Source organism: Pimephales promelas, chromosome 13 (assembly GCF_988280905.1).
Source record: "Pimephales promelas chromosome 13, fPimPro1.hap1.1, whole genome shotgun sequence".
In the NCBI taxonomy this organism is placed as follows: Eukaryota; Metazoa; Chordata; class Actinopteri; order Cypriniformes; family Leuciscidae; genus Pimephales; species Pimephales promelas.
Genome location: NC_142781.1, coordinates 11,020,667 through 11,043,626, shown reverse-complemented (window position 1 = coordinate 11,043,626; position 22,960 = coordinate 11,020,667). Strand labels below are relative to the sequence as shown.

The 22,960-nt window shown below is 35.6% G+C and overlaps 1 protein-coding gene across 2 annotated transcripts; it reads left to right on the top strand.

The window, feature by feature from the left end:
• The first annotated feature begins 132 nt into the window (after positions 1 to 132).
• Positions 133 to 22,918, top strand: ttc13 (tetratricopeptide repeat domain 13). 2 transcript variants are annotated; one of them, XM_039692596.2, is made up of 23 exons: positions 133 to 301; positions 1,755 to 1,849; positions 3,492 to 3,567; positions 3,663 to 3,733; positions 4,918 to 4,983; positions 6,069 to 6,161; positions 6,261 to 6,377; positions 8,054 to 8,164; positions 8,358 to 8,440; positions 8,519 to 8,660; positions 10,178 to 10,352; positions 12,260 to 12,416; positions 12,525 to 12,655; positions 13,895 to 14,027; positions 14,114 to 14,206; positions 14,644 to 14,727; positions 15,545 to 15,629; positions 16,222 to 16,328; positions 18,394 to 18,529; positions 19,079 to 19,158; positions 21,607 to 21,685; positions 21,760 to 21,839; positions 21,920 to 22,918. In XM_039692596.2, the coding sequence occupies exons 1-23, from the start codon at positions 133 to 135 to the stop codon at positions 22,032 to 22,034; spliced, it is 2,478 nt and encodes an 825-aa protein (XP_039548530.1). In that variant the 3' UTR covers positions 22,035 to 22,918. The 2 variants fall into 2 exon arrangements, with proteins under 2 accessions (XP_039548530.1, XP_039548529.1); XM_039692595.2 differs by having other exon boundaries at positions 16,219 to 16,328.
• The last annotated feature ends 42 nt before the right edge of the window (positions 22,919 to 22,960 follow it).

The window sequence follows — 22,960 nt, the reverse complement described above, 5'->3', positions numbered from 1 at the left end:
ACGCTGACGGGAAATGTAGTTTTTTTTCAACACACTCACCAACTGCCGGAAGTGGGGATTTAGTTCCACGCAACTACATTACCCACACTACTACACCGTTTCTCACCTGCTCATAACATTATTACTCACAACATGGCACCTGCTGGCGGGGGTGTTGTGCTGGCGGCTCTGTCGCTGCTGTACTTATGCGGAGCTATTTTATCGAGCGAGTATCTCTCCACCTTGACTTTCTTCAACAGCGACCTTCACAAGCACGGCTGTAGCTCTCCAGCCGAGTGGGAGGAGTATGCGGCGGACTGCGGTGAGCTTCTGCCACGTCCTGCTCTTTCTGATGCATATTCAATGTAGTGATTCACTCTCTTGCGCTTACAGTGACACTAGCCTTACGGGATCATACATGCAGACACACGCAATAACTCCATAAATGCTAGTATAAACTCAAATAATCCATCCTAAACTCATGCATATCCTTCTCAATGCTATATAAACAGGCTGCAGGGAAACTTTAATTGGGTGTCAATGAGTTCATGGTCGCTTTCAACAGATGTAACGTAACTTAGCCTGGCATTAACTTACCGTGTTGGTGTTTCGGAAATTATACTATGGTAATATCATGGTATTCTAACGTGTAACTGACAAGTAGGAATATGTAAATCCTGTGGTTTTTGAAGATTAATCATTTGGTATCATGGCTTAAATTTGGGACACAAATTGTCCACTATTTTCAGTTGTAACAATAACTGTAGGAAGTAACTGTGTTGAGACTTGGGATTGTTTTAGGTTTTGTTTTGATCCAAAGGAATCCTAAGTAATCCATCATGAACCTAATGTACTCACTTCAGTTTGCCTAGAGACTAATAGGCCTGGTCCTTATATTATTTTGTGTCTGAAATCATAATACACCTGAAACTATTCTACTACACTAATTTGTAGTATGGGTAGTGCATAGTATGTATGTTCATACTGAACATTTCAAACTTTAAATCCCTGGATGATGCACAATCCTGAGTACTCCAACTAAAACTAATTAACTTAAACAAATTAACCGGGAAAAATAATAATGTTGTGTCAGAGAAATAGAATACTTCCTCACTATTTAGTATGTGAAAAACAGTATGCCAGTCTGTACAAATACATAATATAATATTTGAAAAACGGTAGGTGAAAAGTCCCTGGATTACTTACTACTTCCGGCGAGATTCTGAAATTTGCATTAGATGGACACTTTACTGTCCCATGAGGCCACGCAACTGACGCTGGTAGGTCACATGACAGTAACAACATGGCGGCTCTAGTACGTCATACTACATACTACTTGTATTCATACTTTTTTAACGTTGGCAAAGTACATTCAAATGTAGTACTCAAACAGTATGCGATTTTGGATGCAGCAAATGCATCAAGTGGAAATACTCTTCAAATTAAAAGTCCTACAACACAAAACCACGTGACAGTAACTATGGTAACAACATAGAGGATGGAGTACGTATAGAATATACTTTTTAATGGTCACAAAGTAAATTCAAATATAGTACCTACTCAGACAGTATGCGATTTCGGAGTCGCACACTTCATGCATTCGACTGTTCCTCGTGTAGCGGAGGGGGAGGGGCTATCAAACTCTGATGTTGAATGACAAAAAAAAATTAAATTCATACTCTTCACACTAACAGTTGAGTACATGATGCATAGTATATAGTTTGTCATTTGAGACACATACATTAACCTTTTTATTTTATGTTTTGTTCCCTCAGAGTCATCGATTCTGCAGTTGGAGGATCCAGACTGTGAAGAGGGGAGCAACCCGCCATGCGAGTCCATCTTTTCACTCAATGCAGAGAAAATCCTTGTGAGTTGAATTCTTTTGTATATCACCGTGTTAAGTTAAACTATTAGTTCAGTAACTTCAGTCCAAAACGAAAATTCTGTCATTATTTATTTACTTGTGTCGTTTCAAACTTTAGCTGCCGAGCCGCTGCACGGATCTGGATAAATTAATGGGATAGTTCACTTTAAAATACATTTTTGGTATGTTTTAACTTACCTCAAGGGCATCCAAGATGTTTCCAGAGTAGTTTCAATTTAGATATTTTTAGGTCAAACCGTTCTTTTCTGTCAGTCATATAATGGAGGTCTATGGTCACCACCTCAAAGAGCATGCACAGAGAAGTCCAAATTAAACATGATTTAATGACTCGTAAATGTAAGCACACATTGATGGCCTAAGACATGAAACGAGCGGTTTTTGTGAGAAAACGAACAGTATTTATATCGTTTTTACCTCTTGTAATCACAGCCACGTCTCAGGCGCTTTGTTGCTGTGGTCACAAGAGGTAAAAACTATATAAATACTGTTCGTTTTCTCACACAAACCGCTCGTTTCGTGTCTTAGGCCATCAATGTGTACTTACATTTACGAGTCATGAAATCATGTTTAATTTGGACTTCTCTGTGCATGCTCTTTGAGGTGGTGACCATAGACCTCCATTATATGACTGACAGACAAGAACGGTTTGACCTAAAAATTTCAAAATTGAAAATACTACGGAAACAAAGACACCTACATCTTAGATGCCCTTGAGGTAAGCTAAAACATATCAAAAATTAATTTCAAAATGAACTATCCCTTTAAGGATTTATAGGAATTTAGGATTTTTTGGTTTCAAAAATCACAATACTCCCATGATTCTGAACAGACATACTAAACAAAATAAAATGTAATTTACCAAAGGTTTTGACTAATGTTAATTGCTGGAGTCTATTTAAAATGGTTTTATAAAATAAATAAAAAATGGTTTGATTCAATGACTCACTCATTAATACTTAATTGCTTCATTACTGGATGAATCTACATTTTTTTTTGAAAGTATCTCTTGAGTGAATGATTCACCGACTTGACTTTGATTACTTCTGTGGAAATCAGTGTTTATATCTGAACTATACACTTTCATCCCTGTTCATTCAAAATATTTGTAACACAGAAATTACGAGACTGTGTTGTAGAAAAGAAAACACAGTTGTACAAACTGTGTTGTACATGTGTGTGTATATATATATATATAACAACAAAACACAAAAAAATGTGCTTTTCCCAAAAAATGTTCCAGTCCCCATTCAATGTAAATGTGTGAAAAGGACCCACTGGTATATTAATAAAATGTTTCCTTTTCCTCCCCTTATAGAAAAAAAGAGAAGAAAGTCTTATATGTTGAAACTATGTGAGGGCGAGTAAATGATGACAGAATTCTCATTTTTAGATGAACTATTCTTTCAACATCTGCTCTTTGAAAATGTAGACACATGTCATGAAGATTGTCGAGCCAAAACCAAAACACTTCCTCTTCAGCTCAAAAACATCCTCTGAGTCTGTAACTATAGATTATGTATCTCTTGGTATTGTTTTGTAACCACTGGTGGGTTTGGATTGATTGCAAGAGGTTGACAGACTTCCTGACGTGTTTTTCTTTCTTTCTCTCTGTCTGTCACCACAGAATCAGGCAAAGTTGTTTGTCGAGCAGCGTCGGTTTCCTTTCGCTGTGGAAAACCAAAATACCAATGAAGAACTTGGTGTGTGTCAAATACTGTATTGATTTTGGACAATGTGTCGTTTGCATGTTATTTATGTGATGTGAACCTCTAACGCTCTTGTGTTTTTATTTCAGCTATAGGCTACGTTCTTATTGGAAATGGCCTCTATGATGAAGCTATCAAACACTTCTCCTTACTGCTGCAGGTCAGATTCCACAAGTTGTACGTAAGCAATAAGGTACGAGAGTATAGTAATAAGTAACGGCTGAAGGGCGTTGTTAGGCACGACGCGAAGCGGAGTAACCCCTCCAGCCGTTACTTATTACTATACAGCACTTGCCTCAAGTACCTTATTGCTTTCATAAAACGGTTACCACACAATAAAAATATTAAAGTTAAAAAAAATGTATTAGTGCAACTTTCATGAAGTAAAATCACTAAAAGCCTAAACTTCCGCTAGAAAAAATAGTCCCTGACCGTGAACCGCAACAACGTTCCAATGTGTAATATGCATGAAAGCTCAAATAAAGACAACATAGGAACCGCAGTGTTGCGCAGTGATAAATAGAGCTGTTGGGTGAAGCGGTCATAGCCGTGTTTTATCATGAATAAAGCACAGCTATTGACCAGTCAGAATCAATGATTGAAACTAACTGTTTTATAAGTATTGTTTTTCTTGTTTAAAGGGATAGTTCACTTTGAAATTAACTTTTGGTATGTTTTAGCTTACCTCAAGGGCATCTAAGATGTAGGTGTCTTTGTTTCCACAGTAGCTAATGTGCTACTTAGTAGTAGTAATTTTGACATTTTTAGGTCAAACCGTTCTTGTCTATCAGTCATATAATGGAGGTCTATGGTCACCACCTCAAAGAGCATGCACAGAGAAGTCCAAATGAAACATGATTTAATGACTCATAAATGTAAGTACACATTGATGGCCTAAGACACGAAACGAGCGGTTTGTGTGAGAAAACGAACAGTATTTATATCGTTTTCACCTCTTGTAACCACAGCAAGAGTAACAAGATGTTACTCTTGATATACAAAAAATGATATCCCAGCTCACAGCTGAATGTGAGAAACAGAAACATTCTTTCCCCTGGTTTTACAGACAAAGCTTAAGTCCCAGATTAAAATGCATGTTGAGCTGTTTTAACTGAAAGAAACTTGCACTGACATAAATATGTCAGGATCATTGTTTTGTTTTCTAAAGCCTGTCATAAAAGCCGCTTAAATGTCCTTAATCCTGGCTTAATCTAAGCCCTGTCTGTGAAACCAGGCCTCTAACTAAGGTCGAGATGTAGTAGTTAACAAGGCGAATATTGTGCTGTGATAATGGACATGTATTGTAAGTATTTTTTACAAAAGGACTGTCCTCTGTAACCTCAGGGAGATCCTGAACTGGTCAGTGCCATCTATGGAAGGGGAATAGCATACGGCAAAAAGAGTCTGCAGGCAAGTCATTGTTTTAAACTACAGCTCAAAAGTTTGTTCTTTTAATGTTTCTGTTATATTATTACTATTTAGAATAAATGCTAATAATATGTATTTTTTTGCTGTGTTTTCAGCATCATTACTCCAGTCTTCAGTCACATGATCCTTCAGAAACATTTCTTATTATTTTCAATATTCAAAACAATTGTGCTACTGCTATTTATTTAATTTTTGGGCAACCATAATGCACTATCATTCAAAAGTTTGAGGTAAGACTTAACAACAAAATCAACAACAAAATTATGAAGGATTTCTATTTGATAAATAGATAAATGCTGTTCATTGAACATTGTATTTTTTAAAGAATCATGAAAAACAAAATAATGATTTCCACAAAATATTAAGCAGCGAAAACTGTTTTCAACATTGATAATAACCATTACTAATTGAGCACCAATAATAATTTACTACAATTAAGCAGCAAATCCTCATATTAGATTGATTTCTGAATGATCATGTGACATCTTGAGTAATTAATATATTCAAATTAAAAGTGCTATTTTATTATAATAATAATATTTCACTATTTTTACTGGGGTTTTTTTTTACTGTGTTTTTGAGCAAATATATGCAGCCTTGGTGATTATATGAGACTTTTCAAAAACATTAAAAAATGATCCTAAACCTTTTGACTAGTATGTATGTATGTAAACTACTAAATATATCTGCGCTACTATTGATAGCTGTACATTAATTTAAAATAATATTTCAGCCTACTTTACTCACCCTGGTGTTGTTCTATTGCTGTATGCCCTTTTTCCTTTTTCGTACCACAAATGAAGTATTCATTCATATGGCAGTGAATAACGAGTGTTTCAGGGTGTGTACGATGGGGTTTGGTGAGAAACAAACTAAAATTAATGTATCATTTCATAAAAATCCATTACTACTCCATTGTGCTGCTATTATATGAACGAGTGGACATTTTCTTTCATTTCTCATTTTGTGGTCCGAAATAGAAAGACGGGCATACGCCAAAGGTGAGTAAATGAACTTTCATTTTAAAGTGAACTAACATTTGAAGTTGTCTGTCACTCTCTGTAAAGGACATAAAGAACGCAGACTTGGCTCTGTATGAGTTGAGCAGAGTGATCGCACTGGAGCCCAACAGACCAGAAGTGTACGAGCAGAGGGCCGAGGTGAGGAACCAGGGATTGATATTCTTCATTTAAAAAAGGCTTTATTCTGAAAGAAATCAACTGTGGTTTTAGTGTTAATAATGAAGCATGTGATTTCAGATTCTGTCTCCTCTGGGCCGCATCAGTGAAGCTCTGTCAGACCTGACTAAAGCCATACAGCTGCAGCCTTCGGCCCGACTCTACAGGCACAGAGGAACACTGCTCTTTATATCAGAGGTGCACACCTGTCATAATGCACTTCAGTTTTGGCTTTAATGGGTCTTAAAGTTATTGTAACGTATAGATCACTTCATGTAGTGTCTATCCCATAGATAGCGCTGCTGCATCTATGTGGCGTGGGTACGGAGTCCAGAATCATCACTTGTTTGTCAGCTTCAGCATGTGAAGAGACTCGTTTGGGCTTGCGAGCCGGCCAAATAGTTGGTTAACGTTACGTTTCGAGTGGATGACGAGCGTGGGGCGCCGAAACGGATGCCAAAAAGATTCTAAATGGAAAGTTTACTTTAAAAAAGTTGCCAAATGGTCCCATTGACAAGACCAAAGTGATCTGTGTGTTTTGCTATCGTCATCACAGCACGACCGTTGGACCGTTGTGGATCGTTTTTTGGACGTAACATTTTTCAAGATTCTTTAAAGGTGCCATCGGACATAATAAATCAAATCCTACTCCATATTCCATAACAGATGGGGGCAGTATACCTCCAGAAAATGACTTGTGCTCCTACCATCGCGCATGTTATTCAAATCATTTGACATGATAGTAAAAGGTTGGAAGACCGCAGTTTCACGTGGAGCATTTGGAGATTTTTAGAGACTCAATAAACAACATCTCAACACTAAATGATGAAGACCGCCTCATAGACGCCTGTCTCAAAAACAAGCTGGTACATTTAAAAAAAAGCTTGGGCAATTATTTGAAGTTTATGGTATTCGTTTTGTTGATATTACACTTTTATTGTTAGTGAATTAATTTGACAGACAGCATTCGCTGATGTTGATCAAGCTAGCGCCATTCAGAGCTGCCAACTCTTAACGAATTCACCGTGAGACACACGCAATTGACACTTAGCAAGCAGGTTAGTTAAGCTCTCAGATTCTGTCAATTTTATTACGCAATTCAAAGAATAAATACCGTTTTGGCGCTTGTACATGTTACACCACAGATCCCTAGCGCACGTGAACCGATCGTCTCTACTAGCTAATGGAAAAAGAACATGAACTCTGTTGAAAGATACAGTATGCTACAACTTACCAAAATGTATTCCTCATGCATAATGTCGACCAATCATTTTTTAAACTCTTCCCTGAACTGAAATGTAGTAATGGGCTGTATTTCCACACGACTGACATCAGGTTCAAGTACACACATAAGCCGGCACGAGCGTGACTCACTCGTGTACTGCAGTTTGGCTGGTGGTAACGTTGCCCGTCCGCATACCGCCTCCCATGGCCGGAACTGGTATTACGACACCTGCCGGGCCGGGGCTAGTAATTTAGCATGCTAATTTAGGTTTATATCTCGGCAGCACTATAACTTGTCAGTTTTTTAATGACATCATTGCACTTATTTCTTCTCATTCTTTTGATGCGTGTAGCTCATTTTTCAGATATTGTTACCTCAATTATTACATATGGCACCTTTAAAGAATAGAAATTTTTGTAACATTTTTTTAAGAGTTTTTTTCACTCTTAATCATATTAATGCATCCTTGCTGAATAAAAGTAGTCATTGCTAAATGAAAATTATTCCTTTATAAAAGTCTTACTGACCCCAAACGTTTTAAAGTTAGTATAATTTGAATAGCTCAGTGATGAATAAGAGTGTCTTCTTCACCAGTATTATGTCTTAAAGGGTGTTTACTGGTGTGTTCCTTTCTCTCATTGTGTGTCAGGATTATATGGCAGCCATGGATGATTTCCAGCAGTCTCTAGAGCTGAAGAAGAACCAGCCGATCGCTATGCTCTATAAAGGGCTGACCTTCTTCCACAGGGGCCTCCTTAAAGTAACAAAACCCTTATCACAGACAAAGACATTGCACTACACAATGCCCTGATTCATGAAACTTAGATGTGAGATGAGATCTAGACTAAAGTTTAAAGAGATTTGCCTTGTTACACTGCACAGTAGACTATATTTGAAGGAATGACGACATTCACAGTCTATGCTACTACTAAAATGTTGTTTTCTGCTTGCAGGAGGCTATAGAGGTGTTTAAAGAAGCTCTCAAATTGAAGCCGGACTTCATCGATGCATACAAAAGCTTGGGCCAGGCTTACAGGTGTGGTTTTATGATTTTAACAGTCAGACTTTGCAAATGTTCCCTTGGAGCCAATTACATGTGTGTGTGTGTGTTTAGGGAATTGGGCGATTTTGAGAATGCTATGGAGAGCTTCCAGAAAGCTCTGTTACTGGATCAGAACCACATCCAGTCGCTCCAGCTCAGAGGAATGATGCTGTACCACCACGGCAGTCTGCAAGAGGCCATCGGCAACTTTAAGGTAAATCTATTGTGTGTGTCCCAAATGTGCTGCTTGTAAGGGATAACCCACAGCTAGCTGTGCATTAAACGATTTTAAAGGCCCCCTTTAGTCAATAATTGTATAGAGGGAATGCATTGACGTCACTTTCCCGACGGAAGAACCCCCCTCAGCCTGACTGAGTGGCAAAAGATCTGCTGCGTGACTGGATTTAATAGGCGAAACTGTGAAAATGTGACTAAAATGAACAATTTGATCAATTTAAACGAAATGTTGGACTCAATATAGTGTTCCTTACAACTTACTAAAGATCCTGTGATCCATGGATATTGACATGCAGCCAGGAATCGTGTTGCCTGACATTTATGTTTGCCTGATTTCGACACCGAGTAAATAAAAGCAATATAGACCTAAACATAAAGCAAATTTGCCTGTGAATGCTTTATATAAATACAATATAGGTAGCTCTAAATCCGGGTGATCAATTATATCAGTGTTATATATAGCCTATATCATTATATCATCCAGCCCTAAAACTTTATAGTTTTTTTGGTCAGTGTTTATTAAAAAAACATCCAATAATGGAGAAGATGCAATGTTAAATGTTTAATTGTTGAGTTGTTAATATATATAACAATACAAAATATATGGGTATGGTTTTACAGCTAAATTCAGCATATTGACACAAAATGATAATGCAAATCCACCTTTGGCTGACTGGAGTCCAGTTGTTTCTGTGAATTGCAGCGATCCATTTGCTCCTCTTTCCATAGCAGTCTGTACAAATATACCTCAGATTTTAGTCAAATCTAGTTGCACAGTCAATCACAAAGCTATTTCCCAATTTACATGTGTTGTGTTTGTTTTTCGCGGCGTTCACGCTGAATTATATCTGAGAGATATAAGCTTTCATAGAGATAGATTTTAAAAAGAAGGTTATCCACATGAATCGAAGGGTTATAATCCAAGAGACATGACCATTTAACATGACAGATTTAATTTAGGCTTTTATTCACACAAACATTGATCGACACATACATAGAGCTTATCAAATGTGTTCTTTTGAAGCTCAGACATTGTTTGTTTGACACATATTAACCAATTCGTTTTGTTCTCGCAGAAAGTTAAAAATATCTTAATTTTTGTTCTGAAGATGAACTTTGGAATGACTTGAGGGTTAGTAAATTATGACCGGATTTGTGGGTGAGCTGTCAGTTCTTGTACAGACTCTCGTTGTTTATTTAAATGGACATTCACTTGCGTCTATTTATTGAAGATCAGCTAGACTATCTTTAGTCAGGATGACCTGTGTAGAGTTGTGCAATTCCAAAGTCCCTCATTGCAACATCAATAACAAGGATTTTAAAAATGTAACTTCATCATCATTATGTCACTTATACAGTATGTGGTAGTTTATTTCTCATTCTTGTATTTCTTGTGTGGTTTTATTAATTTCTTGCTTTGAATCACGATGTGTCGTCACGAGTCTTGTGGTTGTTTGTTAGTTTCAGTGGTGTCCTTATCATGTTGTCTTTCAGAGATGTCTGCAGCTGGAGCCGTATAATGAGGTGTGTCAGTACATGAAGGGTCTCAGTCATGTGGCCATGGGTCAGTTCTACGAGGGAATTAAAGCTCAGACTAAAGTCATGCTCAACGATCCTCTCTTGGGACAGAAAGCCAGTTCTGAGTATCTCAAAGTCAAATATCTCAGAGGTGAGAAATAAGAGCTCTGTAATAACTTTCATTGTATCATTATCAAGCATTACATAGTGCTTAACAGATCAGTAGTTCTCAGGAGCTTCAGTATCTGTGTTAGTCAGCAAGATATTAGTTTGCAACCACAATTTTTCATACAGTCTTCATTTTGTTCATCTCAGAAAAGCTAATGTTTATCATTCTCTAGCGTAAAAAGAAACGATCTGGAAATCAATCTGAATCAATTGACTGTTGTCAATCTTTATTGTTGAGTCCTGTACTATGGGTGTAAATATTTAAAGAGATAGGAGAAAGGTTCTCCCAAAAATGAAAAATTTGTCATCACTCTCATGTCGTTCCAAACCTGTAAGACTTTCGTTCATCTTCAGAACAAAAATTAAGATATTTTTAACCATTTGACGCATACGATTACAGCAAAAGTTACATACTGCAGCTTTAAACACACATAAGTACTAGCAAAAAATACATTTAAATTTTGTTAAATACACACGGCAATGATAACATTTTCAGTTATAACTTCATATCAGATACACATTGTATAGTTAACTATATTGTTTACTCCATTCTTGTCCTAGTTCTCCGGTCATTTACTTTCCTTTATTGTGGGAGAAATTGCGTTTTTTCAGAAGCTCAAACACGATGCGTAACATGAGAATGAACCTCATTGGTTCTTGCAGAAGCTCAAACGTGGTGCGTAACATGAGAATGAACCTCATTGGTTCTTGTAGAAGCTCAAACGTGCTGCGTAACATGAGAATGAACCTCATTGGTTCTTGCTGAAGCTCAAACGTGGTGCGTAACACGAGAATGAACCTCATTGGTTCTTGCTGAAGCTCAAACGTGGTGCGTAACACGAGAATGAACCTCATTGGTTCTTGCTGAAGCTCAAACGTGCCGCGTAACACGAGAATGAACCTCATTGGTTCTTGTTGAAGCTCAAACACGATGCGTAACACGAGAATGAACCTCATTGGTTCTTGTAGAAGCTCAAACGTGCTGCGTAACACGAGAATGAACCTCATTGGTTCTTGTTGAAGCTCAAACACGATGCGTAACATGAGAATGAACCTCATTGGTTCTTGTTGAAGCTCAAACACGATGCGTAACACGAGAATGAACCTCATTGGTTCTTGTTGAAGCTCAAACACGATGCGTAACACGAGAATGAACCTCATTGGTTCTTGTAGAAGCTCAAACGTGCTGCGTAACATGAGAATGAACCTCATTGGTTCTTGTTGGAGCTCAAACGTGGTGCGTAACACGAGAATGAACCTCATTGGTTCTTGCTGAAGCTCAAACGTGGTGCGTAACACGAGAATGAACCTCATTGGTTCTTGTTGAAGCTCAAACGTGGTGCGTAACACGAGAATGAACCTCATTGGTTCTTGTTAGAGCTCAAACGTGGTGTGTAACACGAGAATGAACCTCATTGGTTCTTGCACCTCAAGCAAACATGCTTGAGCTTCCGTTTACCAGAACTGATGTTGGTGTCAATAAATGTTTATATGTTTAAAAAGCCTAAATTCAGTTTATTCATCATATAACGCGGTTGTGTCTCGTCAGTACTAATCTGCTCAATTAATTAATATGGATCATTTTAACGATTCCTTTATGAACTTCTCGAAGCATTAAAGGCAAAAGTTGCGTAGCTGTCCATGGAGAGACAGAAATCTTTCATCCATTCATTACAACTGAAATATGCCCACATTACCTTTAATTTTCTTTTTCATGTATTTTTTTTTTTTTCATTTAACCAATCAAAAATAATCATGTGTGTGTGTATATATATATATATATATATATATATATATATATATATATATATATATATATATATATTATACATAATTTAAATAAACCATTTTGGAGTTGAACTATGCTTCTGTTTCTCTGTCATGTGACAGAATACTCCCGTTATTTACACTCTCATCTGGATGTACCTGTTGCGGAGTATAATGTTGATCAGGATTTGCCTGGAAACTTTAAGAACCACTGGGCCAAAAATCTTCCCTTCCTCATCGAGGACTATGAAGAACAGCCTGGACTTCAGCCTCATATTAAGTGAGTTTAGAAACAAATCGGGCACATTTGAACCTAATGTATATGCATGATTATCTGGATATCAGTATATTTTCTCTTATTTCCTTGTTGTGTCTCTTTGTCTTGTAGAGATGTTCTACCTCAGAACTTCGACAGTTACTCAGCTGAAGTTCAGAAGCTCATCTGTACAGCCGATCAGCTCGGCGCACTGATGCAGTACGACACTTTAGGCTTCCTGCCGAACCTCAGAATACACAGAGGTCAGAGCTCTTGGACGTCACTAAATAATAAACCTATAAAGACATTTTCAACAAAAGTTTAAATGAGTGAATAATAAGAAATGTTATCAGATACCGTGTGGGGCAACCAGCAATTAAAAATGAATGCAAAATCATTATTTTTATTTTATTATTTTATTTTAGTTAGTTTGTTTATTGTAATTTTACAAATATCTAGAGTTTTTAATCTGAGGTCTTTAAAATCACACATTTTAAATTATATACATACAGTTGTACACATTCTTAAAGAAAAGTTTAAATGACTAAATAATAAGAAATAATATCAAATATCATGTGGTTTAAATGAAACTTAAAATATTTTCATTGCACCTTGAATGCATGTTAGCAAACACAATCATTCTTTTACTTTTACATATTACTTTTAGATATAAAAAAAATACTTTTAAATATAATTTTCAGGGTTAATATTTTTTTTCAAATATCGTGACATATTAATTTATAAATCTCATTAATTTTAGTCCAACCACATTACTTTTTTTTTATAATCTGAACTAACCCCGGCTTGTCATAAAACGGTCAAATTATCTAATTTAAAAGCAATTATTGACTTTGACGTGTCATTTCCTGTCTTGTGTGTGTGTGTTTTTTTTTTCTTTCTGTGTACTGGTTGGACTACAAATGTTTGTTGATCACACTTACATGACTGATTTTGGCACAGAAATGTATTTAAATAATTACAAAAAAGCAGTGAAGCATTTTTATTTATTTTTCTTTGAAATAATGATAAAAAATAATGCCAGACTACTTAAAAAAAATTCATTTGTACGTTAAATTATTTTATTTTTATTTTATTAAGTTTATTTAGATATGGACCGATACAAATAACTTTTGACAAGTAATCTGATGCATGTATCAATGTTTTTAGCCATAGCTAATTTACAACACTTGTCCCTAGAAGGGCTTTTTGGTTAAATGTAATACAAAGATAAAAATTGTAGTACAAAGGAGAATAATAGAGTAGGATTAAAAAAAAACAATAATAATATATATATATATATATATAATATTAAAAAAAGAAAGATAAAGAAAAGAAAATTAATACAGTTTAATATCAAGACAGTTATATCACCTTCTTTTTTTTTATTTTATGCCTCCAAAAAAATATCAAAATGAGTTCAGAAATGATAAACATGCCTGCCATGAAGAGATGCGCTCAAGTCATTGTAATTCTGAGTAGTGTTTTGAATGCGTGTTGTGCAGCGATGGGCTTGGCCACCATAGAGGTGATGCAGGCCATGCAGCGCACCTGGAGTAACTCTAAGGTTCGAGTCAACGGAAAGACCAGACAGCTGCAGTGGAGGGACATGTTTGACATCGCAGTGAAATGGAGAAGGTCAGATTCCGGCTCTTCTCACGGCTCTGGTGAGGGTGTTACCATTGATGATTGATCTTTATGTGTGTGTGTGTGTGTGTGAGCAGGATTGCAGATCCAGACCAGCCTGTGCTGTGGTTGGATCAGATGCCAGCCAGGAGTCTTAGCAGAGGATTTAACAACCACATTAACCTCATCAGGTGCTGTATCTGCCCTCAACGTGTCATTTCCTCTGTAAAGCTGCCAGTCCTAACCGCTTAACAACTTTGTTTGGCTTTTAAGGGCCGTTCACCAAGGCCGATCGAGTTTTAATAATCGTTGACATAAACATCGACACAAAGGAACAATGTCATTGGAATCACTTTCAGAACGATAAAAACATTGGCAGCCAATCAGAATTCACACAGTTTTAAAGAGCACTGGCATTTATATTATGTTCAAATTCTGAGGCAAGATCATGGGTTCGACAATTTTTGTCATAATTCTGGCTTTCTGTCATAATTTCGACTTGAATTTTGACTTACCAGAATTTTTTTTTTTAATTCTATTTCGGAAATGGGCTCCCATAGACCTAAAACGATTGCTCTGATTGTTTTATAGCGTTTTAATTCTTTTTTTTTTCCCTGTTGTTTCACAGGGGGCAGATTATAAATATCAGATATCTGGAGTATTTTAGTAGTATTCTCATCTTCGTAAAGGACAGAATACTGGTTTATCACGGGTGAGTTATGTTTGGGTTTTTTGACAGTAGTTTTTAAAATTCAATCATTCACAACCTTCATTTATTCACACAACTTGCATATTCATTCATTCAAACATCACATTCATTTACATACACTACCGTTTATTATTATATTTTCTAATTTTTCTAATTTTCTAATATTTTCTAATTTATATTATTATTATAATTTCTAAATGAATTATTTTATTCAGCAAGGACACAGTAAAGACATTTATAATGTTACAAAAGATTTATTTTAAATATATGATCATCAAAAAATCTAATGTATCATGATTTCCACAAAATTAAGCAGTTAATGTGTTTTCAACATTGCTAATAATTAGAAATGTTTCTTGAGGATCAAATCATCATATGAGTGATTTCTGAAGGATCATGTGACACTGAAGACTGGAGTGATGATGATGAAAATACAGCTTTTGTCACAGGAATAAATTACATTTTAACGTGTTTTAAAATAGAAAATTGTTGTTTTAAATAGTAACAAATGTAATTATTTTTGATTAAATAAATCCTGCTCTGATGAGCCTAATGCTTTTATTTAAAAAACGTACCGTTTCCAAACATTGCCAGTGTAAATCACTCAATCATTTACATACTCTGCTCATTTCATCACACACTTCACTTATTCAGTTATACGCTTATTTATTCTTTCTTTCATTCACATCCTTCATTCACTTGCACACCTTGTTCGTTTAAACTCATTCATTCATTCACTCACACCAGTCAAACAGGTTATACTTTGTCCCTTTATTCATGTACCATATTAATGTGTATAAATGTGTCACCTCTCCATCAGGGCGTTTAACCCGCGGGGGCTTCAGGAAGTAAAGCAGGCTCTGGAAAATGTAAATAAAGTTGAGGATCTGCTGCCCATCATGAAGGTAGTAACATGAGTGTTAAGTATGCTGCCTAATCATCACCTAATAATCATCGGAATCATTAAATGGATCATTTGTGTGCTAAACGAATGCAATATTTCTGGCTGGACAAGGTCTTAAGACAAGCATTTCTCACCCTAATAGATTAATAGTAATTAATGTCTGAGAAATGTTTATTTTCTCAGGGGTATATAAAAACGTTTTTCTTATATTGCCATCATGAAGTAACATGTAAACACTTTTAGTTGATTTTTACTTTCCTTTCACTATTCATATTTTTCATGGTAATATAAAATGTTCTTAATAAGATTCTAATCGTGAAACAAGTTTGCGTGTAACCGCCCTAACACATGCCGGTTATGAGTTATGTTTGTTCTAGGATTAGACCGAATGTGTGAGTAATGATATGAACAGTTGATAAACACATGGGGAATGATTGCTCTTACTTGTACTTGCTTGTTCATAATTACGACTGGCGTTTCACACTTAGTTTGTGTTTTAGAATAGCCACATGTATTTATAGATCTAGTTTTCATGAACCGGAAAAGATAGTTCCTCTGATATGTTTCTGTGTGTGTTTGTGTATCTGAAGCAGTTCAACAGTAAAACCAGAGATGGCTTCACAGTCAATTCGAAAGTGCCCAGTATGAAGGATCCTGGGAAAGAGTACGACGGTTTCACCATCACCATCACTGGAGATCGGTAAGAACTTGCACACCTGAACTGTTCTGAAATATTATGCCTTCAAAGTTCGTATTGTTTAGTGTATTTTCAGTTTATGGGATGCAGCAGGTGTGTGAAGAGTTTCTCACACTGTTTTTCACTAAATGAACACAAAGTGTGGTATTAAATCATTCTCATTTTTATGCACCAATAAAATCACAAGTAGTCATATACTGGATTATTTACTTGAATTTATTTAAATATATGAAAAATACCACATGGAGATTGTAGACTGTCTTCACTCAAAATAGATAACTCAGTTTTCGAATAATTGAACTGTGCAGTTTGCGGTAATTCATGAATAAATTGACCAGCTTTAATAGTAATGAATTGAAATGTATTGTTGAGGGTAGTGAATTTGTTACACAAGCTGTGTATCGATGGCCAATTTTTTGTTTTCAGTAGCCTAATTAACTATGCATACACTATACAAACACGCATACAAACATAGGGTTTCATGACCCTTTAAAAGAGATCAGTGTTTCTAGGAGAGGTTTTTACCATGGTAAAGGTTAGAGTCTTCTAACTGATCCTACTTACCGAAGTCCTGTATCGTACTTACGAACAGAACTAAATTCCCAATGACTTCCTTTGAGGGGGCAAAAACTTTCACATATCTCAGATAGAGTATTAAGCTTATCTTAGTCTATGAAAGCCTGGGAAAAAGTGCTAAATTGTTTTATAAACATGTTAGCAACATGCTAAATCATATTAGCAATGTGGTAAAACATGCTAACAACATGTTGAAACAGGTTAGAAATGTTAAATCATGCTAGTAATGTTAACCATGCTAGCAATATGTAAAACATGCTAACAACATGTTAAAACAGGTTAGAAATTTAAATCATGCTATCAATGTGTTAAACCATGCTAGCAATATGTAAAACATGTTAAAACAGGTAAGAAATGTTAAATCATGCTAGTGTTAAACCATGCTAGCAATATGTAAAACATGCTAACAACATGTTAAAACACGTTAGAAATGTTAAACCATGCTAGCAATGTGTTAAACCATGCTAGCAATATGTAAAACATGCTAAGTAACAACATGTTAAAACAGGTAAGAAATGTTAAATCATGCTAGTAATGTGTTAAACCATGCAAGCAATAAGTAAAACGTGCTAACATGTTAAAACAGGTTAGAAATGTTAAATCATGCTAGTAATGTGTTAAACCATGCTAGCAATATGTAAAACATGCTAACAACATGTTAAAACAGGTAAGAAATGTTAAATCATGCTAGTGTTAAACCATGCTAGCAATATGTAAAACATGCTAACATGTTAAAACAGGTTAGATATGTAAAATCATGCTAGTAATGTGTTAAACCATGCTAGCAATATGTAAAACATGGTAACAACATGTTAAAACAGGTAAGAAATGTTAAATCATGCTAGTGTTAAACCATGCTAGCAATATGTAAAACATGCTAACATGTTAAAACAGGTTAGAAATGTTAAATCATGCTAGTGTTAAACCATGCTAGCAATATGTAAAACATGCTAACATGTTAAAACAGGTTAGAAATGTTAAATCATGCTAGTAATGTGTTAAACCATGCAAGCAATATGTAAAACATGCTAACAACATGTTAAAACATATTAGAAATGTTAGAAACAGGCTAGCAATATGTTAAACTTTTAGACAAGGGTTTATCAAGCCAACATCAGAGTTTGTCTTCAAACCCTGCTGAAGAAACGGATAAAACCAGAGCTGGTTGGCAGGTCTTAGCTGGATTAAGATGGATAGATGATTTAAGATGGTCTCTCAGACATCTAAAGAAGTGTACAAATCCTCTCTAAATCCAGGCAGCCAACAGCTTAGGTTGATTTGTTTTCTTCTTAGTTTTAGTTTATGAAGATTTAAAAAAATAACTATATAATGAACTTCAGTAATAAAGATAGTCCGTTTTATCGTTCTAGTTCTCACATGGTTCATAACGCAACAATTTGTGAAGACTGCTTGGCAAGAAGTGTTTTTACATGCATGTTTCATGTCTTATTTTGTGTAAATGCTTATGATTTTGTTTGTGTGTGTGTGTTAGAGTGGGAAACATGCTATTTTCAGTAGAGACTCAGACCACAGATGAGAGGACGCAGCAGTATCAGTCAGAAATTGAAGCGCTTTATAAAGATCTCACTGCCAAAGGAAAAACCCTGATGCTCTCCACTGAACTTGGGGTAAGAACATCTGTGTGTGTCTGTTCTTCTCACCGCTGAACATCGATTTCACAAGGTCCTCTGTCTCCTGCTTAACCTGTCGTGTGACTGCTGGTGTGTGTTCATTAGTCACGATTCTTAAAGCGATTGTTATTTGTAAAAGTTCATTTTAACGGACAGAACCAGACTGGATAGACTCTATCGGATAGGTGTAGAAGTCAGGCCACTCAACCGGATAAATAAAATTAACTTTCTATCGGATAGAGAAACCGAGTGTAAAGAGAAACTGAGGGCATATAAATCTTTAGATGCCTATAACTATGTGCTGAATGGTCATGTAAGACTTGTGTGTACAGTCTGCAGTTCTGCCTAGTTAGCGCAAAGACGACAACAGTGAAAAGAGTGACATTACGTAGCGTGTATGATGGTGATGGTGTGTAGTGTTTGTGTTCTCTTGTGAAAGAGTGTACTAAAGTACAAGAAATAGTCAAATATGTATAAACAAATATGCAACCATAGCGTATACTGTTATTATAGTAGTATTTATTGCCTTTCTCTCTCTCTCTCTAGGACGCAGATGCCGTGTGTAATTTAATTCTTTCTCTGGTGTATTACTTCTGTAACCTCATGCCACTGTCCAGAGGCTCCAGGTAAGAAAATGCTTTAATTTTCCTGTTTAGAGAATATTTATGCATGAGAATTTGAGTCTATGAGTGGAATTAAAAAAACAGTGGGCAGTTTATTCAAATTAAAAATGAACATCAACATATTTAATTAATGTAATTAATGTAAAAATAGTGACAATCTTTGATTCTGCCGTGACATTTAAAGCAGTTTAAAAGTTGTTTATTGCAGTTTGAAGATAAATATATGTAAATGGCAAGTCATTAACATTTTATCAAACCATGAAATAAATAGTGTGGTTCTTAATTTTAGGTTGAATAATTTCATAATACAGAATCAATACTCAATAATAAATCAAGTTTTGAATGGCATTTAAAAAAAAAAAAAGATAATCGCTTTTATTAATTTAGCATGATTGTTGAATCCATGTCATCAGCTGTTGATGATTACAGTTATACACTGTAAAAAAAATATGTTCATGATTTGTAATCACAACATTTTTGTTAAATCAATTTAAATAATTAATTTGGTTCAGATAACATAATATTTTGAGTTTCTGATGATTAAATCAATCTCCTTCATTGTATTAACTCAATTAACTTAAAATTTTAAGGCAAACTGGTTACTTATTTTTTTTAAGTAAACCAACAATATTTTTTTACAGTGTACTTTTTTTTACTGGATTGAAAAGGAATAAGAAAAGCAATTGTCAAATACATGTTTAGAAACACTATTTAAAAAATGTATTAAGATCTATTTTGAAAAGTGTTTACTGTAACTGTAGTTATGTCGGTTTTACTTTGTAGATAGATTTTTATTATATTTACTTTAATCATTAATTGCGTATGTTTTTACTCCTACTAAGATTGGACAAGTTTCTCCATCAAATGCAAAACACAGATTAAGCCACATTAAACTAGTGATGTACTGTAAGTGAATTTGTATCATATCATTTATACCGTATTGTAACGCGAATTATCGAAAACAAAGAGCGAGGACTTCTGTTAATTGAATCAATGGAAGCAGATCTAAATGTGAGCTTCCTGTTGACTGTAAGAACAGAGCTGGGTTAAAAGGGGCCATATGTAAGAAGTTTCATGTATTGATCTTTTTTGTCATTGCCAATGTGTGAACAGCTTGTAACAAAAACAAGGCCTTCCCAGACTTCCGAGGTTGTCTATGATAACTTGTACGTTTTTACGTGCAGGACTCGGGTCATTTTTGCCGGGAAAATCAAAATTTGACATTTAGCTTTTCATGTTTAATGACGCATGAATTGAATTCTTATACAATGTTCAGGATAATGCCGGAAGAGCCATTCTGTACTGTAATGTCAATGTTTCATGCAAAGAAAAGGGATTAATTCAAACTATAGTCTCACAGAGCCAGATCTGTATAGTCTATTGTGTCAAATATATTTCATAATCAAAGACTTAATTTTAATTACCTATTTTATTGAGATGACGTCGGTGAATCTCAGAGCTGTAATCGCTATAATCAGATGCTTTCGTAAAGCTACACTGTGTAACTCTTTTTAAGTTTATTCTTAGCTAAAAACACTTAGTTCTTTCAAAAATATATGTGCTCATTAATGTATATTTACTTCGTTCAAGTAATAAAGTATTCTCGTGAGTGTATAATATGCCATTGAAAATACATACGGGTAAGGGGTTTTAATGTCGGTCGCCGTTGCCCCTCCATCTTGAAAGTACATTAGCCAAAGAGGGACATACCCGTTAATTCAAGCTTCGCCTTTCGCGTTTACGTTTTAACACTCATGGACGAGGTCGAACTGGAAGCCATGTTAATCTTGGACTACATTGGCCACCGTAGGAGTTCAAACGAAATCGAAATTGAGAGGAACAGAAACTAATACTCACCTTTTCACCACTAGATGGGGGTAAAAATCACACAGTGTAGCTTTAATAGCCGTTTTCTCACCGCTGTCATTTTTGTTGATTATTTTTATATTGAGAGAAAAGCGTGCAGCACATTTTTACATATTCATCTAAACGTGGCTTTCAGCAGGGTGGACGGCATACAACTTCTTTACAAAGAATGAAAAAGAACTTTGCTTTAAGCATATTGAAATACAGACTTGAAACACGTTCAGTCTCTCGTGTGTTATGAGTGCGAGCATGAGTAATAAGTCACAGGCTGCAGTTCATTTAACGGCCACCGGTGTCGCTAATAACAAGGGTTTCTGAAATCTACATACAATCTACCTTTAAGTAGTGGACTAAATGATTGTAGGTGTTTGGCAATAGACATTGGAGTCATTTTATTCAGAAAATGCAATTTGGTCATACGAGGTCAAATAAAAAAATGGATGAATAATTCACATTAGGATCATTTAAGATGCTTCTTGGAAATGGATATATTGTACATTTCCATTTCATGCTGACTTGAACAAGATTTCATATTTAGAACTATAATTAATTTGGGTTTGTTATACCGTCTTGTTTAAAATCCAGTGTCGTGGCGTATTCTGTCGTCATGGGATCTCTGATGGCCAGTGGGAAAGAGGTGCTGGGCCGAATCCCGTCAGGAAAGGTAAAAACACAGTAATGTTACTGCACTTCCAGTTACTATAAAAGTATCTGCTTAACTTCTGGTTTATCACCCAGCTGTTTGACTTTGAGGCCATGACTACAGCCAATCCGGATCGCTTCAGTAAGTCCGTCAAGAGTTGGATGAATTTAAAGAGGTATGACCGGAAGCTACATCTTCTATTACTAATGCTCATGTTCATACTGGTAACACATTTGTCTTTCTTTCTGTCACTAGTTTGCCGAGTTGGTACCAGAACCTTCCGTCGGTTTCAGAGACGTTTCAGTTAACGAGGACCATGATTGAAGTTTTAAACACAGACTCGTCTTCGCACTGTCCCAAGAAATCCTAAACTTGAAATACCATCCAGTCATTCTTAACGCAAACTCTACTCAGGGCATCTTTGCTCACAGTTCTCACTTTTACCTGATTTTACATATCAAATTTAAGTGGAAATTCTCTTTGGTTTTAGATTTTATATTTCCACAAACATGGAGAAGAGAGTTGACTCTGTTTTAATTTTTAATGACATATACAATTGTGTTGCGGTTTGCAAGCATAAGCTGAGTTGGGACGAAACAGCAGGAAATGTAGCAGAGTATCGTTTAAAAGTCTTTATTAAATTATTGTTCATCAGTTGTTTTTAATTGATTTTTCATTTTCGAGAACCATCGCTTAGGTGACTTGTTGCAGAGATGTCCTTTGGAGAGTTTATCAAGCAATATTCTTCAGCTCTGAGTTTCTTTCTGAATACTTGAAAACCGTGGGGAAAGATGTTTGCAAATGTTTTTGTTGTTTGAAAGACCCATTTTGCCAAGTTTACTGTCCACACTGGCTTCTTTATAAATCTTTTTGTTGACTTACTTAATGGCATAACCGAACAATGTGCTATGAGATTCTGGAGATGTTCATGTGATCTTAAACACTGGAAACAGTTGCACCTCAATCTGCAGTTGACTAAAGTGGGGAAAACGTCTTATTTTCTTAATCTTATAAATCTGTAATTTTATTTAAGCATCTTCTGCGCATCTCATTTTAAGTAGCTTTTTGGGTTTTCTCAATCATGCCATGGTTGGTGCTTTATGGAAAAGACTTATTTCCTTTATTTCCCTGTGAAATTACAGAACAACGGTGGCCTTTTCCATGAGGGGAAACGCACAAAAAACTTGAAAATGGAAAATCTGATTTCATTATTTGATGGAATGGCCACAGTCAATAAAAATCTGTTGAATGAAACTAGTGTTGTTGTGTTTACTGGAGCAAATAGCTTTTTATATT

Excerpts from the sequence above, each read along its gene's own strand:
- ttc13 (XM_039692595.2), top strand. The coding sequence starts at position 133 with ATGGCACCTGCTGGCGGGGGTGTTGTGCTGGCGGCTCTGTCGCTGCTG. Across the intron at positions 1,850-3,491 it reads TCAATGCAGAGAAAATCCTT|AATCAGGCAAAGTTGTTTGT; the intron begins GTGAGTTGAATT and ends CTGTCACCACAG. Across the intron at positions 12,417-12,524 it reads GGACTTCAGCCTCATATTAA|AGATGTTCTACCTCAGAACT; the intron begins GTGAGTTTAGAA and ends TTTGTCTTGTAG.